Here is a 24,532-nt window from a genome sequence, read left to right on the forward strand (position 1 = left end):
AAAAAAATTCCCAGCTTTCTCCTAATCGTTTATTGCGAACGTAGATATTTTTATGGGAAGTACTTGTGATCGCCTGTGTTTGCTCTAGTGAGTCAGAAGTTTATGGTCAAGATCATTTGTCCCACCATGATAAATTTTAAGTGTTGGCATCTAGTTATTGCTTAACATGATCATATTTCAACATCAACAATATTGATTTCAAATATAGTATTTTTTTTATTTTTTTATACTATAATTCAAAATCTTTATAATAATTTAATAAATATTTAATTTTAGGGATCCTAATATCTACTAGAGTTAATTGATGTATCATTCATCAATTAGATGGTAAAATAATATTATATAATAATTATGCATTTATCATATATATATATATATATAGTGCTCAAACTGCTTTAATGATTTCAAATGCAATTTATCTCTAGCACCATTTCACCCTTGACAACCAAAGCTAACACGCACACAAACCGTGTTGCAAATCCACTAAAAAATAACTTACAAATTTCAAAGCTACACGACAATAAGCAAATGGATTTTCTCAGTCTTCATTCAAATTTACAAACATGTCATAGCATTCACGTGAGGGCGGTGCAAATTTTACAATTTCATAACGAGAGAAAAACGAGAGAAAATGAGAGAATTTTACTTTCTCTCCCTTCCCAGTCCACTTTCTCTCTCTTTCTTTTCAATACACTTTCTCTCGTCATTCTCTCTCTTTAGCATTTTTCTTTCATAATACCTAGCACACCAACTCCAATGATCCACAGAAAGAAAAACAAAGATAAATCCCCCACTCAGACAAATCCCAAGTAAAAATATTCATAAATTCATTGCAATAAAATTTACTTGATAAACGCCCACATATCCACAATAATTTAAGATTTAAGAAATGAATATTAAACCTTCCATGGTTTACCACCTTCTCAGAATTCCGCTCTCCCTCTCTTTCATAAAAATTACTTCTGTTCATTCAAATATTCAAACCCATTAAACCCAAATGCAAAACTGACAAATGAGAGCGTCGAAGGAGCTTCGTCTTTTCCTATTGGACGCGATGGCCAATAATGGGAATCTCTGTGGTCGACTTATAGGTGGCGATGAGTAAAGTCACAGTCGCCACCCCCACCCCACCCCACCCCACCCCAATCCCCACTATATATAAATATGTTTTTAATTCTTATTTAATAATTTTTATTTTATCAACTATAATGTCAATTAATAATTTTTTTTAATTTTTATGTAATATAAATAGAATATGAATAAAACAAAACCCTACAATATTTTTCAACTTTAAAACATTATTATATTTTCTTTTTTCTTTTAAGGTGCTGAGTTCTTTAAATATTTTTCACTTTTAATATGATTTTAATATATTGTTTCAAATTTTCAAAGATTTTTTAAAAAAAATTAAATACTTTTATAATATGGTGATAATTTTATTTTAAGTCTCTAATTTTTAATTTACTGAAATCATATTTTTATATCTAGTATAAAATAAGTAAATGGGGAATGAGGTGGAGGTGGGGATGGGGGAATCATTCCCCACGTGGGGATTCCCCATCCCCAACCCACTAAATTTATTGGGGAATGGGGTGGAGAATGGAGGCAAAAAATTTTAATGGGGTGGTATGATATCACTTTTGCAACATAGCCAGACCCGTAAGATTAATTTGAATAAAGAATATCAATTTACAATTTAAAGGATATAAATTAAAATTGAATGAGTTCAAAGAATAAAATAGAACTCATTTATCTAGATTCTAGGGGTCCAACTACCGTGCACCTAGTGCATGGTGCTCCTATTTTGTTCATATGTGAGTTGGCCGTTAGATCTAACAGGGATCTTGCTTCAATGGAATGAATGTGTTTTCTTTGATTTTTAACATTGATGTCCTTATAGTTTTTTTAAAAAGCAAAATAGTCAATGATTTGACACATTATTTTAAATTTTTATATTTTTATCAATTGATTTAATTTTATTATTAAAAATTAATGATAGTATAAGGACAATAATTTGCAAAACCTTTTAATACATATAATCTTTTTTATTTTTTTTGAAAACAACATAAAATCTATTCAATCAATAATAAATAATTTAAATATATAATTAAAATTTAACTTCTTAATAATAATATGACTAAATAACAATGTAAAAAATTCAAAATAATTAACTATAGTTTAGTATTCAAGTATAAATAATAGAAATATACTCTAAATGTAAATATTAGAAACATATTGGACTTATGTGTTAAAATCTTAAAGCTTCTATTTTTTTGTTTTACTTTTCAACAAATAAGAGGGATCTAAAGTAATTTACTAAAAATTAAGGGTACCATGGCCTCGGGCACCATAGATTCGTCCACATTTCTGTATCTATAATATAATAATAATTTTGAAAAATATTTTAATAAATAAAAAAATTAAATTTGGTAGATAATTTAGTGGGTCTAAATGCCCCACCCTTTTCTCTTAGGGGTATATTCATCTGTGTACCTGCTACTAGCGCAATGCAATTCCCCAAAAGCTTGAGGACCTTTGAACAAAATTTCTGTAGATCCGCTGATTCTAAATACTAGTAGAATTTCCAGAATGCCTTTTATTGGATGTGAAAGTAATGTCAAGTAGATTTTTGCTTGAACAGTTGAACCCACACCGAAGCTTCAGTACTCCAGCTTGGCAGAAATTGCTTACACCAAGTCAATTCAAACTCAATAAATTGCAGTTCCACCGGCGGCCGGCTCAACTTAACTAAGGCTCGGTTTGGTACAGCTTATTAAATAGAGCTTATAACAGTAGAGCTTATACCAATAGTGCTTTTGAACAAAAAGTCATTGGGTATTTAGTTGTCAATAAAAAAAGTACTTTTGAACCATTAAATTATATGATATTTTTTATATTATATATTTTTAGAAAAACTCTATAACCTCTACTCTCAAAAGCTCAAATTTTGGGTTTTTACTAGTAGAGGTAAATTAGCTTATTTAAGCTAAAAAAACTCTACTAAAAAAATAACCAAACACTATAAAAAATTTTAAAAAGTACTTATACAATTAAATAAGCACTTATGGCTCTTAAATAAGTCATACCAAACAGGCACTAAAACATTTGTTTTATTAAAAAAAAAATAAAAAAAAATGACATAACCGTGTTGGTCCCACGTGTTGAGTTCGTGTGGACTTCCGTGCGCCTTTCGCGTAACATACCCACACATGTATGTAAGTCAGTCAAGTCTTCTCCTCTTTGTTAATGTTGCATATTTTCTATATTAGCATTCATGTGTTTCTGTCAACATATCCATCCTTTCATTTTGTATAAGAAAAATAGGAATAACAGCTCAAATATTGGCAGTTCCTTCTATAAGCATTTTCTAACACATAATTGAGAGAGTCTATAAAATTTTAAAGAGTTCCAGGCAAGTGTATTTTAGTCAATCACAATTACTTGTTTGTTAATTCCCTGCATTTAAATAAGGAAGAAGCAGCCACCACACGGATCGATCGACCAAGAAAAAGATGCCAAAGTTCACTCTCGGAAATTCCTTTCGTTTTGGCAGCAAAAGGGAAACCGTCTGTAACTTTCATTCCGAAAATATGGAGACGATACTAAAAAAGTTGACTAAAGATTGGCTTGAGCAGTTTGCTCGAGATGCGCAGATCCAGGCCGATCTGATTGGGTGGAAGAAGATGATGGTGAAGATTAATAAGGTGCTAGATGATGCCATCGAGAAGCAGACGAAGGAGGAGTCAGTGAAGATATGGCTAGGCAAACTTCAGCACTTGGCTTGCGATGTTGACTACTTGTTGGATGAGTTCCAAACGGAAGCTTTCCAGATGATGTTGCTGGAAGATGCTGATGCGATGTCTAAAGTAAAGGAGGTCAATGCTCGATTGCAAGATATTGCATGGCAAATGAACGTACTAGGTTTGAAAGAAAGTTCCGGTGGGAAGTCTAGAAATGTCAGGCAAAGATTTCTCACAACCCCTTCAGTGAGTGAAGCTGGCTTATAAGTATTGATATTCAAACAGAAAATTTTTACATAAAACTGACGGAAACAGTGATAAATCGGTATCAATTTACTCACTTAATTAAAAAATAAAGACATTAGATACTGATTTGTCACTGTTTTTATCAATATCTCGATCTATTTAGCAATTTTTCACCAATGTAAAGGGTAGGGAAAAAGATAAAGAAGGGATACCGAATGGCGCATGCTACAAATATAAAGACTAAATACTAATGCTAATTCAAAATATTTTCTTTTCTTTTGAAGCTAATCTTAGCGGCAGTAAGAGGTGGAAGTCGAGATCGTGGTCCTGCAATCTTTAGTCCTTTAATCAAGGTAGGGGATGACTTGGCTTTTTTGGAAAAAGAAGATTGTTTTGCTTCTTTGGAGAAAATAAGATCATGTTCGGATAGAGAAGTTTACAAAGCCGAGCTACCAGGAAGCAATGGAATGATGATTACTATTAAGAAGGTTATTCAACCTGCAAAGAGTGGAGTAGAGTTGATTAAACAAGATAGTGTACCACTGCCCCAAAAAATGAGCCAAATTCGATCTGAGATTATGAATGCAGGTCTTAGGCATAGGAATATTGTTCCTTTGCTGGCTCATGTGGTCCGGCCTGACTGCCATTTACTTGTCTACGAATTCACAAAGAATGGAAGTTTACATGACATTCTAAATGATGTCTCACAAGGAAGAAGACAATTAGAGTGGCTAGCTAGACACAGGATTGCGCGAGGAATAGCTTCTGGGCTTGAGTTTCTGCATATGTCCCATATGCCTCGTATTATCCATAGAGATATCAGGCCAGCGAACGTACTTATAGACGATGATATGGAAGCCAGGATTTCTGAATTTGGTCTTGCAAAGCAAATTCCTGATGGTCATACACGAATCAGCACTTCGAGTCTGGTGGGAACGGTGGGATACATGGCCCCAGAGTGTCCCCAGACCCTAACATTCTCTGACAAGAGTGACATATACAGCTTTGGGGTGTTGCTAGCTGTTTTAGTGATGGGAAAATTTCCATCCGATGATTTTTTCCAACATACAGAAGAGATGAGTTTGGTTCAATGGATGAGAAATGTCATGACTTCTGAGAATCCTAACAGGGCTATCGATTCAAAGCTACTCGGCAATGGGTATGAGGAGCAAATGCTTCTTGTTTTGAAGCTCGCTTGCTTTTGCACTTTGGAAGATCCAGATGAGAGACCTAACAGTAAGGATGTTAGGTCCATGTTGTCAGATACAGAATTAATTAAGGATGTGGATTTTTTGAAAATGCATAAGAGAATGGATTTTGACAGTGATGATTATGATGAACTCATCCAACAAGAAATCTATACAGCTTTGGGGTGTTGCTAGCTGTTTTAGTGATGGGAAAATTTCCATCCGATGATTTTTTCCAACATACAGAAGAGATGAGTTTCGTTAAATGGAGGAGAAATGTCATGAATTCTGCGAATCCTAACCGGGCTATCGATTCGAAGCTCCTCGGCAATGGGTATGAGGAGCAAATGCTTCTTGTTTTGAAGATTGCTAACTTTTGCACTATGGATGATCCAAAGCAGAGACCTAACAGCAGGGATGTTAGGTGCATGTTGTCTCAGATTCAGCACTAATTAAGGATGTGGATTTTTTGAAAATGTACAAGAGCATAACAACGTCACTTGTGATGAACAATTTATGCTCTTTAATTAAGTTGTACAATTACGATCCCCTCTGAGTTTTCACTTGTCTAATCGATACAGAGCGGTTCGGGTCATTATACAAAAGAGAAACCATTTCTGAAATGTGGCATACTTGCTATATTTCAGCAGTCGTATGTTTCTGGCAACATATCAAGCCTTTTATTTTGCATAAGAAAAATAGCAAGAACAGCTCGATGTTGGTAGTTCGTTCTATAAGCATATGCTAACACACATTGAGGGAATCTTTCCAAAAAAAAAAAAAAGAGAAAGAGAAAAGTTCCAAGCAAGTGCATTTTAGCCATGTAACTTTGAGGAATCGCTTCGATTTTGTATTTTAATTTTTTCTTTTTTATTGTATCAAATACATTTTCGACTAAAGAGTGACCACCTTATAATACTTTTTTCTTTACTTTAATACTTTAAATAACCTTTGCTTTACTTTTTTCTTTTTTATTTCTTTTTGACTTTATTTTATTTACTTTATATTTTTAACTCATTAGGTTTAATGGCGGATTCATTCTGATGAAAAGAAATCGCACAATCGGGTCACTCAAAAAAATCAAATTTTTATTTCTGTTCAATTTGATTCTAAAAGTTAGTTAGAGCTACTCATATCTTTTCCTTTATGTAGGTTAAGAAAAAACTCAAAAAAGGCTCCTTCAGCAGCAGCTAATCATGTTCGCTTTTGATCTTTTAAATTTATTTACCAGCTAGCTAGTCCAAGATGTCTTTAAATTTCAGAATCATAGGAAAATATATATATATATATATATATAGATTATCAGTGGGAACACTTAAGCCGCCTCAACCCGCACACTATAAAGGTAAATCAAAGGACAATTATGAAAGGCTCAAATTCTCAGCGAAGAGGAAATGGGGCTAGAAACTGAAAAGCAGTAAAGTATCTCAAAGGCAGTGTGGTACTTATAAATGATTTTAGGAGTTTTATATTCTTATCTAATAATTACTAATTTTATCTTTCTAAAAGATTACCAAAAAAATCACCTCAGCATTCAATCCAAATCTCATTATATGATGTTATAATTTATTTATATTACAGTATTAATAGTGACATAAAATTTAATTAACTGTTCACATAATTAGTATTTGTTATGATAATGTTGTGATTTTAATTATTTAGAATCTGTTTTACCTGTTATTGTACCGATTAAACACATTTTTTAAGATTATATAATAAAAAAAGGTATAACTTTTTTTTAATATTTATTTTAACATTAACACAACTCAATTTTATTATCATCTTATTCTTTTTTCTTCACCCAAAAAAAATTGTTAAATTAATAAATGTTACGACTAAATATTTAGAAAAAAGTAAAAATATTCCCGCATACACTAATTGTTTGGAAGTCCTCAATAGCAGTAAAAATTTAGTGGTGCGCTTTACTCTTGAGAAAGCGGCACAAATGAACCATAAAACTCCACCATATTTAATGATTTTAAAATCAGGATCATTATAGTACTACAAATATGCGTTTTGCTTGATTAATTAGAAATAGAGAACAACATAATAGAACAGCATGAACCCACCACCTGACACCAGTTTTATATATTTTTTTTAATGTATTGCCTTACGTACGATAACTCGATTTCTTGTAGACTCATATGTAAACAGATTTGAACCTCAAACATATAATCTTACTTCAACAAGTTTTACCGTAAAATTAGCTAGCACCATTTGTAATGTTGTTGATAGGCTTTGATATTTAAAAAAGATAAAAAAAAAATTGAGTAAAAACTAGCTAGATTAATCAACTAGTTTGCCCTTTTTTTTTATCTTATTGATACAATAATATTAGAAATTCTAACATTTGAGTTTCAGTTTGAATCCTATTATTATGTGTCATTTATTTATCGAATGATTATTTCATAACTTATAAAATTACTTAACCACCATCTAATACATAAATACTACATCACTTAAAATTCAAATTGAGACTTGTATGGTATGGTAGAATGTCTAGCACAAAGTAGATACAGTAATTAATGGAGAACAAATTGTAACTCTCTTTCTTTTATGGCTATTTGAATTTTTTACTTATTTTACATTTTTATGGCTTTCAATCTCTTTATTTACCTTTGTGCGTCTGATTTTCCTCTACTTCCCTTATCTGAACCTTGACTTAAGTAATAACGAGAATAAATAAATACTTACGAAATGGATCCGTGATCCCTTGCACAAATTTTTACTTTTAGATGCGGATATATATATATATAAAGAGTCAATTTGTGTAAAACTTAGCTGATTGTGCAAATTATTAGTTGTTGGGATTTTAAACAAACGACAAGCAATTTACGATTTATCTGCAATAATTAGGCTTGGAAAAATTAGTAGTTAGTTAATGTTATTATGATAATGTTTTGATTTTAACCAACAATTCACATAATTAGTAGTCAGTTATGATAATGTTTTGATTTTAATTATTTAAAATTTATTTTACCTGCTTTCTATCGGTTAAACAAAATTTTTAAAATTATATAATTAAAAAAATAAGTATAGTCTCTACAAACTTCAATATTTTTTCTTTTTAAAAAAAAAGATATGTATTTTAACATTAACGCAACTCAATTTTGTTTATCATATTATTCTCTCTTCTTCACTAAAAAATGGCTAAATTAATAAATATTGTAACAACTGATAGTGTCTTATGTAGAGATGGCAATTTCCGGGTCTGGGTCCGGGTTTGGCTATTCCGGATCCGGACCCGGATACAAAATATTCATAACCGGAACCGCATTAAACCCGGATTTTTTAATCCGGGTCCGGTCCGGGTTCAACCCGGAAAAATTCGGATTTCCGGATTCCGGGTTTTGAACCCTGATTGGTTTATTTATTATTTTTTTGAGAGACCCGATTGCTTAATTTAACAGGGGATGTTTTAATGTTTTAATGTATTACATGAAAAAACACATTACGATAAAACACATTACAGTATTCTTCCTAGAATTGGTTCAACAAAATTTGCTGGATAAAGGGCAAAAAAAAGAACATATATCACATCCAGAACCAGACTACCAGAACCAAGTTACTTCACTTTGGTTCAACAAAATTTGCTGGACATTATTAATCAAGAATTCATAAGATTTCAAGAGACATTATTAATCAAGTAAATTACAGGACATTAACCTTGAATTCTTAACAAGAACATTATTAATCATGAATTAGAGGGTACTGGATTTTATCTGGCCCTCCGATTAATTGGAAAAAGCATGCAAGAAGCTGGCACAGAACAAAAACATAATTAATTAATACAAATCAAGTCCATTACCACCTTTTTATTAACACAACCCCACAACCACAAACTAAAACATAATTAATTAATACAAATCAAGTCAAAAAAGGTACCTAAATGCATCAATAACAAAAAAAGTTGCAAACTTTTGATGAATTAAATAAATAACAAAGAACCAACTTATTGCTTACGAAGAAATGGATCCAAGAAACCACAAACGAACCCAGCCGCGACTGAGATGAATTTCAACCCTTTTGCTGGCCGCGACAGAGTGAGATTACAGGAGAGTTGAAGAGAGAGTGAGAGAGATTAAGTGAGGACTGAGGAACGAGTCACGGCTCACGGGTGAGAGCGATTGAGAGAGGAACATATTACAGATGAGACTTGAGAGATTGAGAGGAGAAATTACATATTTACAGTAGAGTTCAGGAGAAATTTCGAGAGAGGAACGAGAGAGATTGAGAGATCTAGATCTAGGGTTCACTTTTGCTTTTTTTTCTATTTATATTTAGGGATTTGTGGATAAAAAATTAATATTAAAATAAATAATATACAGGTCCGGGTTCCGGATTTGCGGGTTCACCTGAAACCGGATCCGGACCCGAAAATATGCGGGTTGTCAAAAACTCATCCGGATTCCGGATAAAAATTACTCTAGTGCGGGTTGAACTCAAACCGGATTTTCCGGGTTCAGTCCGGGTCCAATCCGGGTCCGGGTTTGGTTGCCATCCCTAGCCTTATGGCAGCCTCAATAACTAGGCTCGGGGGGTAACCGAAGTCATTTTCAAATATTTAGTTAAAAAAAATCCCATATATACCAATTGCTTGAAAGTCCTCAATACCATTAAAAATTTAGTGGTGCGCTTTACTCTTGAGAAAGCGACACAATGAACCACAAAATTCCACCATATTTTATTATTTTAATATCAGGATATAAGTCATGCAAATGTGTTGAGCTTCATGAATTAGGAGCAGAGAACGACTTAATAGAGCAACATGAACCCACCGCCAGTTAAAATATAATTAATGGTGTGGGACTGTAATTATATGGAGTACATCCTTTGATCTTCATTGACCAACTATTTCACCTACACAGTCCCTTTTCAGTGCACCGTGCCCATTTGATTTTATTGAGAACCTTGCCTCTGTCCGTGTGTGCGCGAGGGCATGCATGCGCGTGTGTGAGCGTGTGTGCATGTGTGGGGCTCAACGATGAGAGTTAAAAAAAAAAAATTATTTGGAAGCAGGTTGTGAAAGAGCTTGATGACCTTGGTATTGTTATTGTTGAGAGTGAAGGGTTCGGTGGTTAGAATTTCGCAAAACAATAACCCATCAAGGGTTGCCAAGGGTGTTACTAACATAGACGCATCAATGCTTAAGTCAAAGACTGAGAGCAGCACGAATAAATAATAAAAGAAAGAAAAGAGAGTAAGAGAAAACCCTTGAAGGAAAAAGAAAACCCTTGAAGGATATGCACCCCTCCTCCAATATGCCTATTTCTCATGCATTTCTTCGTGTTGTATTATATATCTTTAAGTAGTGACCTTTCTTATATAAAAGAAATAATCAGAAGTATAATTGAGTTAGGAAAACTTATCTATTATCTTGTAAAATTCGAGTTTGACAAGAATTAGAACTTGTATTACTTTATCCTATTTATATTAGGACATATTATTGGATGTGGGTCCTCGGACTTGAGTTTGGTAGAAATATGGGCATAAAAGGAGCCCTCAGTTTATAATATTCACGAGTTTACGAGTGAATGCTAGAAATTGATATAGTTTATAGTATGTAAAAAAATTTTATTATCACTCATTGAATGTTGTGAGGACATCTTGAGTGTCATGAGCAAATCTTCAATGACGTGAGAAGAAAACAAATGACATGAGAAATCTCGAATGTCATGAGGACAACTTGAATAGTATGAAGACAATATAAACGACACGTGAAAATCTCAAATATCATGAGGATAACTTGAATGACATGAGGAGATCTAAAATGTCATGATATAGGCCATGAAATTAAGATAATGTCTCGTCAAGGGCCATTAAAGTAAGATAATGTCACGATAGGGGCCATAAAATTAAAATAAAGCCGCGCCAAGGGCCATTAAAGTAAGATAATGTTTCGATATGGGTAATAAAATTAAGATAATGTTGCAACAAGGGCTATTAAAGTGAGATGATGTCGCAATATGGACAATAAAATAAGACCGCGACAACGGCCATGATAACTAGACTCAGGCCGCAGTAAGGACCAAAATAATTGAACTTGGGCCATGACAAGAACAAACCATAAGTGAACTCATGCTACAATAAGGGCCGAAAAAATAGTTGAACTCAGGTTGCATAGTGCTTCCAAGTGTATGAGGCTGAGTTTAGTACTACGAGATTGAGGCCCAAGACCAAGATCTGAGGCCTATGAGCAAGAGGCCGGGCTACTGGTGATGAGATTGAGGCCTAGAGTATGAGATCGAGATACATATTATAAGAAATTTCTTTTTATAATTTTGGTGTGGGAATAGAGAATTTAGGACAAAGTCGATGAAGTTGAAGAATATGATGAATTAGAGGAGACTGATTTTGAAGAAAATATTGAGGAACTAGAGGAGATTGAATTCAATGACAGTGAAAATATGCAAATAAAGAATTGAGGAGCCAAAGTTTGGGATGTTTTTTTTCCGTAATCGTGGGTTTCTAGTTATAACTTTGTGAATTGTGGTGGATGTGGCTACAATGTTGCTTTAGGAGTTGTCGGGGTTGTGGCTGTAGCATGGTTATTTTTCAGGAGTCTTTTAAGTCCCGCCCACACCCCCTCCTTTGTTTCGTTTTTTCCGTTTAAAAGACCTTTTAGTTCATTTGTTATTTTTCATTTGGATATTCTCAAGATCCCACACATTCGACACTGATTTCGCTTTATTCACTTGTTTTTGAAATTTTTGGTAGATTGCTTGTACTCTTACTTCTATTAGGAGAGTTTGGTTTTTGTCCCCTTCCTTATATTTTCTTCATTATATGATTTATATAATAAGTAAGAGTTCGATCAAACCGCCACAGGTGGTTTTTTTTTTAAAAAGTTAAGTCAGGATTTGACTCAATGTAAATATGATTTTCTAATTAGTTAAAGCAAGTTAGTTTAAGTCAAGGATCCACAAGTGAATTGCTTCACTAGTTGATACAATAATAATAAGCTCATAAGAGTAATTTTCAATCATTTTGACTAGTTTAAACCGCTCTCAGACAAAAGCTTTATTGATCTAGGGTAGGCAAAAATGCCCGGGCCAACCCAAGCGTAGCCCGACCGCCTTAAGCTGCGGGCTTTTAGCCTAGTCATCCACATGAGGGCTTAGACAAGGGCTTAAGAAAAAAAAAAGCTCAAGCCAAGTCCAACCCTCTATTTTAAAAATAAATAAATTTATAAATTAGAATAATAAATTAAAATTTAAAAGGGAAAAAAGAAAACTCAAATTCCTAATTCATAAATCAATAATGACTCAAAAAATCTAAAATTATAATATTAAACTCTCTCTTAAGCATTGATTAATTAAGAGGTTGCTTGAACAAAAGATTCCAGTATTAAAAAAATAAATCTCTAAACTTTTATTTGTTTTATTTTCTTAATTTACTATTTTATTTTAAAATATTTATTTTATGTAATTCATTATTGGTTATAAAAACTTGTTGATTATCAATTCATTTTAAGTTTATAATAATTTTAAAAAATAGTAAAGGTCCAAGCTTAGCCCAAATCTGATCTAACCCTTCCGCTTTCTCTTTTCAAGCCCAAGCCCAAACTCGCATTTTGCTAACGCCGCCAGAGTTCAACCTCCAATAATAATAACGAGTAATGTTTGGTTAAAATCAATGAGATTTAAATGCTGATTATTTTTGCTTCAATGAATTTAAATATTAATTTTTTTCTTTCGATGAGTTCACAGTTGGCTAATTATTTGTTTTATAAAAATAAAACAGTGAAGAAATAGAAAAATAACCTTTTAGGAAAAAAACGAAAAAGACAAAACTGTGTTGATCCCAGATGATGACTTTATTCTTCTCTTTCACCAATGGATTTTCATGCACATGGCCTCACTTATCTGAAAGAATCTCGTGTAGGCAATTCTTATTAAGGTGAGATGGTTGGGACATATCACCTATCCTTTGTAATTTATACAAAAAATCCGAATATATCGACTATTAAACTTGAAAATATTAATGAGAAAGCAGCATGTGACGATTAAATAAAGGAAAAAATGATAAACACACCCCCAACGTTTAGGCAAATGGATAAAAACTCTCCTAACGTTTCAAAAAAGATATTTATACTCCAATTTATTATAATTTTACCATTATACCTTTCTAGCATATAAAAAAATTATTAGATTATCCAATTTGTCTATATAATGTTAATAAAATTATAAATATACCATCATTGTCTCATTCTTCTATTTAAAATTTTATCAATAACCAATTTTCAAAAAAGACATCTACACACTTAAAAAAAATTGTGAATAAATTATAATTTTAAGAATAAAATTGGTTATTAATACCATAATAAATAACATAGAAAATTGGTTATAAATATACCAGTTTAAATGATTGACACGTGGAGAATTGTTAAATATACAAGTTTAAAGTTTAATAAATAACATAGAAAATTAGTTACAAGTTTAAATGATTGACATGTGGAGAATTGTTAAATATACAAGTTTAAAGTTTAAATAAAATTATAATTTATTTACAATTTTTTTAGGTGTATAGATTTTTTTTTTTAAATTGGTTATTGATAAAAATTTGAATAGAGGAATTGGACAGTGAGGGTTAGGGGTGGGCAAAATCGAGTTCGGGTCGGGTTCAGATCAACCCGATCGGGTTTCGGGTTAGACAAGAATCAATCCGAACATAGCCCGAATTATTGACCCGACCCGAACATAGTTCGGGTTGGTTCAATAATTCGGGTTGTGTTCGGGTTTGATTTAAAACGGGTAGGACTTGGGAAACTTGAAAAAAGTTGAAGCTTGAAACTTGAAAGTGGAAGGTGGAAACCGGAAAGCTTCAAAATCAGGTTCGGGTGGAGAGGATTCGGCCTTCAAGCAGCAGATCGGTGGCCACGACTCACGGCTGGATGGACGGGATTTCACTTGGCAGCAGATTGCGGCTTCACTTGGGAGTTGGCAGCAGCAGATCGCGGAGATGCGGACGGCTCACGGCTCACGGCTGGTCGCGACTTCACTTGGCAGCAACAGATCGTGATTTCAGCAGTTGGCAGCAATAGAGCGCGTCTTGTGGTGGCTGGTTGCAGACTTGCGGGTTGCGGCTACCTTGTTCAGTTGTTTGTGTTTGTTTAGTTGTTTGAACTTGTGAGTTGTGATTTGTGAAGTTGTGGCTGACAGTGTGTGTGTGTGTGTTAGGTTTGCAAGTGAATTGTTGAGTGACTGTGTGCAGCATGTGTATGTGTTGTGCAGCGTTTCTGTGTGCTGTGCAGCTCGTGTGTGTTCACTGAACGTGCTGTGCAGCTTGTGACTTCTGTTCTGTTCTGTGTGTGTGCTATGCAAGTGTGCAGCTTGTGACTTATGTTGTGTGTGTGCAGCAGTGTATGTGTGTGTGGCTGTGTACTGTGCAGCTTGTGACTTGTGTGTGTGTGTTGTGCTGCAGCGTATGGGTGTGTGGCTGTGTGCTGTGTGCAGTGTTAGCTTAGGGGTTTTTTTTTTTAGGTACCCTCACAACCCGATTAGGTTTGTAAATTTCAATCCGATCGGGTTTCAATCCCGACCTGAACTTGAAATTTATCGAGTCGGGTCCAATCGGGTAAAATGCCCACCCCTAGTGAGGGTATATTTATAATTTTTTTTATAATATCCAACTTGTCTATTTATAATTTTATTAACAGTATATAGACAAATTGGATAATCTAATAATTTTTTATATGCTAAAAGGGTATAATGATAAAATTATAATAAATTGGGGTGTAAATATTTTTTTTTGAAACGTTAGGGGAGTTTTTGTCCCTTTGCCTAAACGTTGGGGGTGTGTTTGTCCTTTTCCCATAAATAAACCACGTACTTACAGTACTGATACAGATAAAAACAGTTATAATCTGAGGGTGTAAAATCAAATGATTAAGTTAGTACTAATCACCACAAATTTACGAAAATCCTAACTCTTAATTCTAGCCGTTTGATGCTCTGCTTTTGATCCGACGTCCAATGGTTGTTGTTCGGCAAAAAAGATAAAAAGGGAAAGCACGTGGGATGTGAAGAGAACTGGAGGCTCAATCACAATTACCTGTTTGTTGGCCTTCGCTTAAATAACGAAGAAGAAATCACCAGGCCAATCGTCCATATTGTCTTACAGGCACACGCAGTAGCAGCCATAAATTCTGCTTAAGTGGTTGACATTGTAACTATGGGTTGCTTTTTTGACAGCCATGATATTGCACCTGAGCTTAAAAGAAACACATAACCAGATGTGCTTTTACGATCATCTATGTCACCTGCATAGTCACTATCCGTGAAAGCAAGCAGCTCTTCTTCTTCCCCTCTCTTCTTATACAAAATCCCATAGTTTGATGTGCCTTTTAAGTATCACAAAATCTTTTTGGCAGCTTGTAAGTGAAGCTCAGTAGGTTTAGCCAAGTACCTACTGATCAAACTGATACTGAACATTATATCTGGATGAGTCCCTATGAGGTACATCACACTGCCCATCATTTGTTTGAAATAAGTCTCATTCACTGTGACACCATGATCATCTCTACTCATTTTAAAACCATGCAGAATTGGGCTGTTTACTGACTTGCTTTCAAACATCCCAAAACGTTTCAACACTTCAATGGCATACCTCTTTTAACAAATAAAAATGCCATCCGACCTTTGTAACACCTCAATGCCAAGGAAGAATCTCATCCTCCCCAAATCAGTCATATCAAAAACTTTCATCATAGAATTCTTAAAATCAAACATCATATTCTCATCATCACCAGTGTAAATAAGATCATCCACATAAATACTTACTATCAACACTTTACCTTCACTGCTCCTCTTGGTGAATAAAGTCTACTCATTCGGGCATTTCTAGAAGCGATCACTAACAAAATGAGCTTCAATACAGCTAAATCAAACTTGTGGAGCTTGTTTTAGACCGTACAAAGCTTTATGTAGCTTATACACCTTATGCTCACTCTTTTTTTTTAATAACCTTTTGGTTGCTTTGCATACACGTCTGCACTGAGTTCACCATGGAGAAATGTTGATTTTACATCCAATTGGTAAATCTTCCAACCTTTGTGCGCCACAAGTGCCACTATCATCATCACTGTATCCATACGAGCTACTGGAGCAAACACTTCAGTAAAGTATACCCCTTGTTATTAAGAATACTTATTTGAAATATTAACTAGGCAACCCAAGAGGGGGGTGAATTGAGTTTTTAAAATTTAACTTAAGCAAACTGCACAACAATTTAATCTATTACCTTAATCAAATCAAAAACAATAAAGTCAATAAAGCTCAATAATAAAATAGTAAGGGAAGAGAAAACAAACACAAGAATTTTTATGTGGTTCGGTAATCCCCGCCTACGTCCACGCCTCCAAATACACCGGTTTGAGGATTTCACTATCCAAGCCTCCCAAAGCTTCAAATGCTTACAATTGACTTCCAAGGTATCAATGAACCTTTACAACAAGAGATTATTTCCTCAATCTCTTCACTCCAAGTGTTTCTCACACTTGTACACTCACAATTTGATGAGAAATAAAAATTACAACAACTCTCTTTTAGAGTGACTATACAAATTATATCACAATAATAATTCAAGATATGATGATTAATGAAAATAGAAGCTCAATATATGTTGTGTGCTTTTTGTTTTTGCTTGCTAAATTTCTTGAAAATGAATTGGATTTAAGTTTATATAGTTTGAGCAAAAACTAGTTGTTATGTGTTTTTTTATGATAACCGGCTTGCCGCTTTTGGAATCTGGTTAGCTGCTTTTATATTACCGTTACATCAAATATTTGAATTTTAGAATATCTGGTATGCCGCTTTCGAAATCCAGATAGCCGCTTTCATTCTAGTAAGCTACTGCCCAAAATTCGGTCTACCGCTTGTCAAATGCGGTTATCCGCTTGCTACAGTGACTGCTACAGTGAAGTATTTTTAAAAAATTATAGTTTTGACCTAAAACTTTATAGAATTATAATATGACCCAAAACGTCATAAAAATTTGCACAAAGGTCCAATTTTAGAATTTCTAAATAATGCTTGTTATTCCCAATTCTTTTTGAAATTATGATATCACCCAAAAAATATGAAACTTTTCAAATAAGTCATTCTCCGGAATTCCAAGTAATACTTGTTGATTTCAAAGTTTTCAAAACTCTTTCAATTAGACTATAAATTTGAAAAATAACAAATTTTATAAAATCATTTTTCCATTAAAAATAAAACCATTTATAATATGAAAATAATGATTTATTTAAAATGTATAAAAAATAATTTAAGCTTTTAAAAACTTAATCATTCTTAATCAACGTTATGGAAACATATATGTTAACACTATTTGCTACCAACGAAGCCTTGTAGTTGTATACCTCTCCAAGTTCGTTCAACTTCGCTTTTTAAATCTATTTTACTCCAATGGTTTTGCCACCAATTGGCAAGTCAATGAGTTCCCATGTCTGATTCTTTTCAATGGGGTGAATCTTCGAATCCATTACCGATCTCTATTTTGAGCTCTTCACTACCTCTTTATAGTTGATAGGATATGTAAAAGCAATAAAAGCTATATTTAGCTCAATTTCTTCCTCGAATAGTCCCTTACCGCTGTTATAATCTTTCATCCAAATAGGAGCCTGTCTGACCCTTCTGTATCCACCGGATTAGGTACAACATTCTCAGTTGCATGATTTTCATCTCTCATAGCTTCATTGCCTTCACTAGTAATTTTACGATTTTCATCACCTTTTGCCTTATGTCATCATCTATGTTATTCTTGTCATCACCCCACTCAAGATCTACCAACACTTGTTCCTTATAGCTAATGTTCTACTCATATTGTCTATATTCCTCAAATACTATGTCTTTACTAGGCACCACTTTTTTAGCCATGGGATCATATAGCCTATAGCTTTTTGTCTCCTTATTAAATCCCAAAAGCACACATTCAAAACTCTTGTTATCTAACTTAGTTCTGATAACATTTGGGATGTGAACATGTGCCACACACCCGAAGACTAAAAAATGTTCCATTAAAGGTTTTACACCAGACCATGCTTCTTTAGGAGCGACATTCTTGACCGCCATTATAAGACTTCTGTTTAACACGTCTATAGTCCAATTCACTACTTCAGGCTAGAGAGTTTTAGGGATTTTCTTTTCTAAGAGCATTGAACGAACCATATTCATTACTGCTCGGTTCTTTCGCTCGTCCACACAATTCTGTTGTGGGTTATATGCATTTGTAAACTGCTTGTTGATGCCATACTATCTACAAAACTCATTGAACTCTTCTGAGTTGAACTCACCCCCTCTATCAGTGCGTAAACACTTGATATACATGCTTGTCTCATTCTTAACAAGTCTCTTAAAGCATTTAAATTAATTCAAAGCTTCTGATTTTTCAACTAAAAAGTAAACCCATGCTTTTCTACTAAAATAGTCAATAAAGCATAAGGCATACCTCTTCTTGCCATTTAATGTAGTAGGAGGAAGATGAGGTAACCCATGTACCTTATTCTTGGTTTGCAAAGTATTGAGACCTTTATAGCCTAAATGACATATCTGCGATGCCATAAGTGAGAGAGATCTTGTACACTTGCGTGAAAACTTGCCTCTTTCTTCTCTTGTGTATTGGCTTGCAAGATGAACATTCTATTTGTTGGCATAGTAACTTTAATGATTCAACCTTTATCTAGATGGTAGATCTTACACATTCCGCCATGAATTAGATATAGCTAGCCCTTTCTCCTGCCACTGTCTAATACTGATAAGATTATTTTTCAACTCTGGCACGTAGAAGACTTTTGTGATGACATGATTAGTGCCATTCAATTGTAATCTGACATTTCCTTTTCTTTTCACTGTCAATCTAGAGTTATTCCCAATTTTTGCTTGCTGCTTGAAACTTTCATCTAATTCACTGAACATGAGAGCATTTCCAGACATATGATTTGGACAGCTGGATTCTAGAAACCATACATCATCACGCTTTTCTTCATGCTCTTCTACGTAAGCCATCAACAACATTTCCTCATGCTCATCCGATTCGACATAATTAGCCTCTTTGTCCCATGTAGGACATTTATAACGGTAATGGCCGAGTTGATGATAGTGATAGCATTCCACTGTGGCTTTATAGAAGGCTTGATGCCCTCTGCCTCTTCCCCTTCCTCTATAGTTGTTTCTGCCACGTCTTCTTGCTCCAACTCTCTCATCTGTGGTCACCTTTAAAACTTGCTCCTCCTCATTTTTCTTGTGAAACTTCTACTCATGCACAATCAATGAACTCTGTAATTCATCTATGGTGAGCGTATTAGTGTCCTTAGATTACTCGATAGAGCAAACAATATAGTTAAATTTAAGGACCTAAGAATTTTCTCAACAATGGTAACATCACGCATTTCCTCCCTATGAAATCTCATTTTGTTACTTACCATCATAACTCTACCAAAATATTCAGTAATATTTCACATGGCTTCATTTCGAGAGTCTCGAATTCCCTCCTCATAGCTTAAAGGACTAAACGATTCACTTTAGCATTCCCATCGTACTTCATTTTCATCGAATCCCAGATTTGTTTCGATGTGTCCTTCTGTAGGATAGTCTCAAGAATTGTTCTATCTATTGCCTGAAACATGTAATTCTTGACCTTCATATTATTTATCTTCATCTCTTTGATTTTTTTCTGTTGCACTTCTGTCATAGCTGCACTTGCTTGCAAGTCTTCATATCATGTCTTAACCAAACTCCAGCATTCTTTGGACCTTAAGAAGTTCTCCATGAGCATACTCCAATGGTCGTAATGACCATCAAAACGTGGAATCGCTGGTTGGACGAAAGAACCTTCGCTTGCACTTGACATCTCTCAAACTCTCATGTGTTTAAACTCTCATGTGTTCAAACTCTCATGTGTTCACAAGTCACTAGCCTAGGTTTGATACCAATTTGTTAGAATCAATTGACTGTAGTAACAAGAGCTTAATAAAGTGGACTAAATGAAATTTTTTATTGAAACTCAACTTGGCTATTAATAGCCATTTTCAACTCTAACAAAAAGCATACAAATAGGACATGTTAGACATATCTTAGTAAAACCCAAACAACGAATCTTTCGTTTCATGCGCACGGTTGCGCAACATACCCACGCCTAAGTCAATCAAATCTAAGCAAGTGCATTTTAGTCAATCACAATTACTTGTTTGTTAATTCCCTCCAATGAAATAAGGAAGAAGAAGCCACCAGACCGATCGATCGACGGAGAAAAAAAAATGCCAAGGTTCACTCTTGGTAATTCCTTTCGTTTTGGCAGCAAAAGAGAAACCGTCTCTAACTTTCATTCTGAATCTATTGAGACCATACTACAGAAGTTGACTAAAGATTGGCTTGGGCACTTTGCTCGACAAGCGCAGATCCAGGCCGATCTGATTGGGTGGGAGACGATGATGGTGAAGATTAATAAGGTGCTAGATGACGCCATAGAGAAGCAGACGAAAGAGGAGTCAGTGAAGATATGGCTAGGCAAACTTCAGCACTTGGCTTATGATGTTGACTACTTGTTGGATGAGTTCCAAACGGAAGCTTTCCAGATGATGTTGCTGCAAGATGCTGATGCGATGTCTAAAGTAAAGGAGGTCAATGCTCGATTGCAAGATATTGCATGGCAAATAAACGTACTAGGTTTGAAAGAAAGTTCCGGTGGGAAGTCTACAATTGTCGGGCAAAGATTTCTCACAACCACTTCGGTGAGTGAAGCTAGCTTATAAGTATTGATATTGAAACAGAAAATTTTTACATAAAACGGTATCAATTTACTCACTTAATAAAAAAAAATAAAGACAATAGATACTGATTTGTCACTGCTTTTATCAATATCTCGATCTCTTCAGCAATTTTTCACCAATGTAAATGGTAGGGAAAAAGATAAAGAAGAGATACTCAATCGCGCATACTACAAATATAAAGACTAAATACTAATGCTAATTCAAAATATTTTCTTTTGTTTTGAAGCGAATCTTAGCGGCAGGAAGAGGTGGAAGTCGAGATCGTCGTCCTATAATCTTTAGCCCATTAATCAAGGAAGAAGACTTGGCATTTTTGGAAAAAGAAGATTATTTTGCTTCTTTGGAGAAAATAAGATCATGTTGGAATGGAGAAGTTTACAAAGCCGAGCTACCAGGAAGCAGTGGAAGGGTGATTACTATTAAGAAGATTATCCAACCTCTAAAGAGTGGAGCAGAGTTGATTAAAAAAGATAGTGAGCCACTTCACCATAAAATGATCCAAATTCGATCTGAGATTATCACTGCAGGTCAAGTGAGGCATCGGAATATTGTTCCTTTGCTGGCTCGTATGGTCCGGCGTGACTGCGATTTACTTGTATACGAATTCAGGAGGAATGGAAGTTTACAAGACATTCTATATGACGTCTCACAAGGAAGAAGAGAATTAGATTGGCTAGCTAGACACAGGATTGCGCAAGGAATAGCTTCTGGGCTTGAATATCTGCATATGTCCCACAGGCCTCGTATTATCCATAGAGATATTCAGCCAGCGAACGTGCTTATAGACGATGATATGGAAGCCAGGATTTCTGAATTTGGTCTTGCAAAGCGAATTCCTGATGGTCATACACGAACTACAACTTGGAGTCTGGCGGGAACGGTGGGATACATAGCCCCAGAGTGTCACCAGACGGTAGCACTCTCTGACACGTGTGATATATACAGCTTTGGGGTGTTGCTAGCTGTTTTAGTGATAGGAAAATTTCCTTCCGATGATTTTTTCCAGCATACCAAAGAGATGAGTTTGGTTCAATGGATGAGAAATGTCATGACTTCTGAGAACCCTAACCGGGCTATCAATTCGAAGCTCCTCGGCAATGGGTATGAGGAGCAAATGCTTCTTGTTTTGAAGATTGCTTGTTTTTGCACTTTGGATGATCCAAATAAGAGACCTAACAGTAAGGATGTTAGGTGCATGTTGTCTCAGATTCAGCACTAATTAAGGAAGTGGATTTTTCTGAAAATGTACAAGAGCATAACAACGTCACTTGTGATGAACAATGTATGCTCTCTAATTAAGTTGTACAATTACGATCCCCTGTGAGTTTTTACTTATCTAATCGATACAGAGTGGTTCAGATCATTATACAAAGTAGAGACCATTTCTGAAATGTGGCATATTTTCTATATTTCAGCAGTCATACGTTTCTGGCAACATGCGAAGCCTTTTATTTTGCAAAAGAAAAATAGCAAGAACAACTCAATATTGGTACTAAGTCCCTTCCACGAGCATATTCTAAAACGTATTCTGATAAAAGGGAAAGTTGCAGGCAAGTGCGTTTTAAGGAGAAAAAAAAATGTTCCTTTAAAAAGCAGCTAACCGTGTTTCACGTTTCGCTTCTGATCGTGCCTCCATTTTTTATTTACAAACCAGTTCAAAAGAGATTTCAAAATTTCAGAATCATGAAAAAAAAAATATTGCCTGGCCAGTGGGAACACTTAAGGCCTTTCAACCCGCACATCATAAAAAGTAAATCAAACCACAAATATGAAAGGCTAAAAAGTTGGAAAGTGTTTTTCGCTCGTGAGAAGTGAGATCAGAGATACCAAAATTGGGGCTAGAAATTAGAAAGCAGAAAATTATCTCAAAGGGAGTGGGACCTGATGTTTTGAATGTTGCCACTAGAGGATGCATCCAAGCCATCGAGCCCACTTTCATGCTCAACACAGCAAAGCCCACTACAGAGTCATGACTACAGCCCAACAGAGAGGAAATGTAAAATGATAGCCAGGAGAAAACTATAGCAGATGGGCAGCAAGAGAGGTTCCGTACTTACGTGTTAATGCCTTGACGGACTTGGAAAACCGAATGCACTCTATTGGTAGACATACACACCTAATTCACCAAAAGTGGCTAATAAACACAGAGAACCCTCCAAAGCTAGATATTTTTCTATACTGTAGCTTAACGGACTGCAATTTGGGTGGCAACCTTTCCGTTTATTTAGTTGGAGAAGTATTGCCATATTTTTTATCCAAAAAATGGAACTCTAGTGTGATTAATAATATTTACCCTTCTCTTCAAAAAAAAAAAAAAAGCATGAAGTAGAGGTGTGCCAGCACCCTGTTCAAATCAAACTTGTTTTGGGCTTATGGGACAGCCTAAAATAACTAGGCTCAGTGGGGGAAAACGGAAAACCGAAGTCATTTTCAAATATTCAGAAAAAGAAATTTGGTCCCACACCAAATTTTTGAAAGTCCTCAATAGCATTAAAAATGCAGTAGCGTGCTTTACTCTCGGAAAAGCCACACAATGAACCATGAAATTCCACCATATTATATGATTTTATTATCAGGATCATTATATAGTACTACTAACATAAGTCATACAAAAATAATTTATTAGCTTTGATTAATTAAAAACAGAGAAAAACATAATAGATCAGCATGAACCCACCACCAGATAAACTATATTGAGGTGTGGACACTCGCATTTTCTTTTTAATATAGATACATTGTTAAATGTATGGTTAATAGAGTCAATCTTCAATGCACTATAAACATGTATGGTTTAAAAAGAAAAAAAAAAGAAAAGATGCCCACACTAGAGAAGGATTGTGTGTGTATAAGACATTTTAACACAAACTATATACAAAAGACATTTTAACATAAACTTTTTACATATTTTTATTAGCATTTTATATATTTTTTTAATATATTGTCTTATATATGGTAGCTCAATTCCTACTTTATTCATGTGAATGGGTTTGAACCTCAAATGTATATAACTCACCTCAATAAATTTTTTCAATAAAGTAAACTAGCACTATTTACAATTGTTCGTTGATAGGTAGGCTTTGATATTTTAAAAAAATTAAAAAATTAGTAATAACTACACTAATAAAACTAATTTTCTTAGTTTTCCTTGTTGAACATAAATACGTACACTAACGGACAATGGATTGTGTAACTCATTTTCTTCTACGTTCTCTTTTTTTCTTCTACATAAATACTATATATATATAGTCCTTCTCTTGTGCAGGCGCATTTATTTTTTTCCATGCAGATGCACTTTAAAACCGTGAGATTTAAGAGAATTAGTTTTTAACTGTCTTAAACCACACTGTTTTATAGTTCATTAAAAAACTAACTCTTTTAAACTGCACAGTTTAAAAGTATGTCCACATTAACTGCACATTTTAAAGATTTCCTGAACTTTTCCCGCACTTTAAAATCCCTTACTATATATATACATACATACATATAACTTGGTAATAATGAGAATCTATATATGTACATGATGAATCTGTAAGCCCTTAATGAGAATATATATGTGTTTTTTTTTAATCTATTAGTAACATTTCTATTTT

At 34.4% G+C, this 24,532-nt stretch overlaps 2 protein-coding genes across 2 annotated transcripts; both read left to right on the forward strand.

The window, feature by feature from the left end:
• Positions 1-3,590: 3,590 nt before the first annotated feature.
• Positions 3,591-6,177, forward strand: LOC127900794 (leucine-rich repeat receptor-like serine/threonine/tyrosine-protein kinase SOBIR1). The gene is made up of 2 exons (XM_052436027.1): positions 3,591-3,986; positions 4,244-6,177. The coding sequence occupies exons 1-2, from the start codon at positions 3,591-3,593 to the stop codon at positions 5,366-5,368; spliced, it is 1,521 nt and encodes a 506-aa protein (XP_052291987.1). The 3' UTR covers positions 5,369-6,177.
• Positions 6,178-20,429: 14,252 nt separating this feature from the next.
• Positions 20,430-22,247, forward strand: LOC127900795 (leucine-rich repeat receptor-like serine/threonine/tyrosine-protein kinase SOBIR1). The gene is made up of 2 exons (XM_052436028.1): positions 20,430-20,903; positions 21,151-22,247. The coding sequence occupies exons 1-2, from the start codon at positions 20,430-20,432 to the stop codon at positions 22,159-22,161; spliced, it is 1,485 nt and encodes a 494-aa protein (XP_052291988.1). The 3' UTR covers positions 22,162-22,247.
• Positions 22,248-24,532: the final 2,285 nt, after the last annotated feature.

Source organism: Citrus sinensis, chromosome 3 (assembly GCF_022201045.2).
Source record: "Citrus sinensis cultivar Valencia sweet orange chromosome 3, DVS_A1.0, whole genome shotgun sequence".
Classification (NCBI taxonomy): Eukaryota; Viridiplantae; Streptophyta; class Magnoliopsida; order Sapindales; family Rutaceae; genus Citrus; species Citrus sinensis.

Excerpts from the sequence above, each read along its gene's own strand:
- LOC127900794 (XM_052436027.1), top strand. The coding sequence starts at position 3,591 with ATGGAGACGATACTAAAAAAGTTGACTAAAGATTGGCTTGAGCAGTTT. Across the intron at positions 3,987-4,243 it reads GATTTCTCACAACCCCTTCA|TTCAAAATATTTTCTTTTCT; the intron begins GTGAGTGAAGCT and ends TACTAATGCTAA.
- LOC127900795 (XM_052436028.1), top strand. The coding sequence starts at position 20,430 with ATGCCAAGGTTCACTCTTGGTAATTCCTTTCGTTTTGGCAGCAAAAGA. Across the intron at positions 20,904-21,150 it reads GATTTCTCACAACCACTTCG|TTTTCTTTTGTTTTGAAGCG; the intron begins GTGAGTGAAGCT and ends TAATTCAAAATA.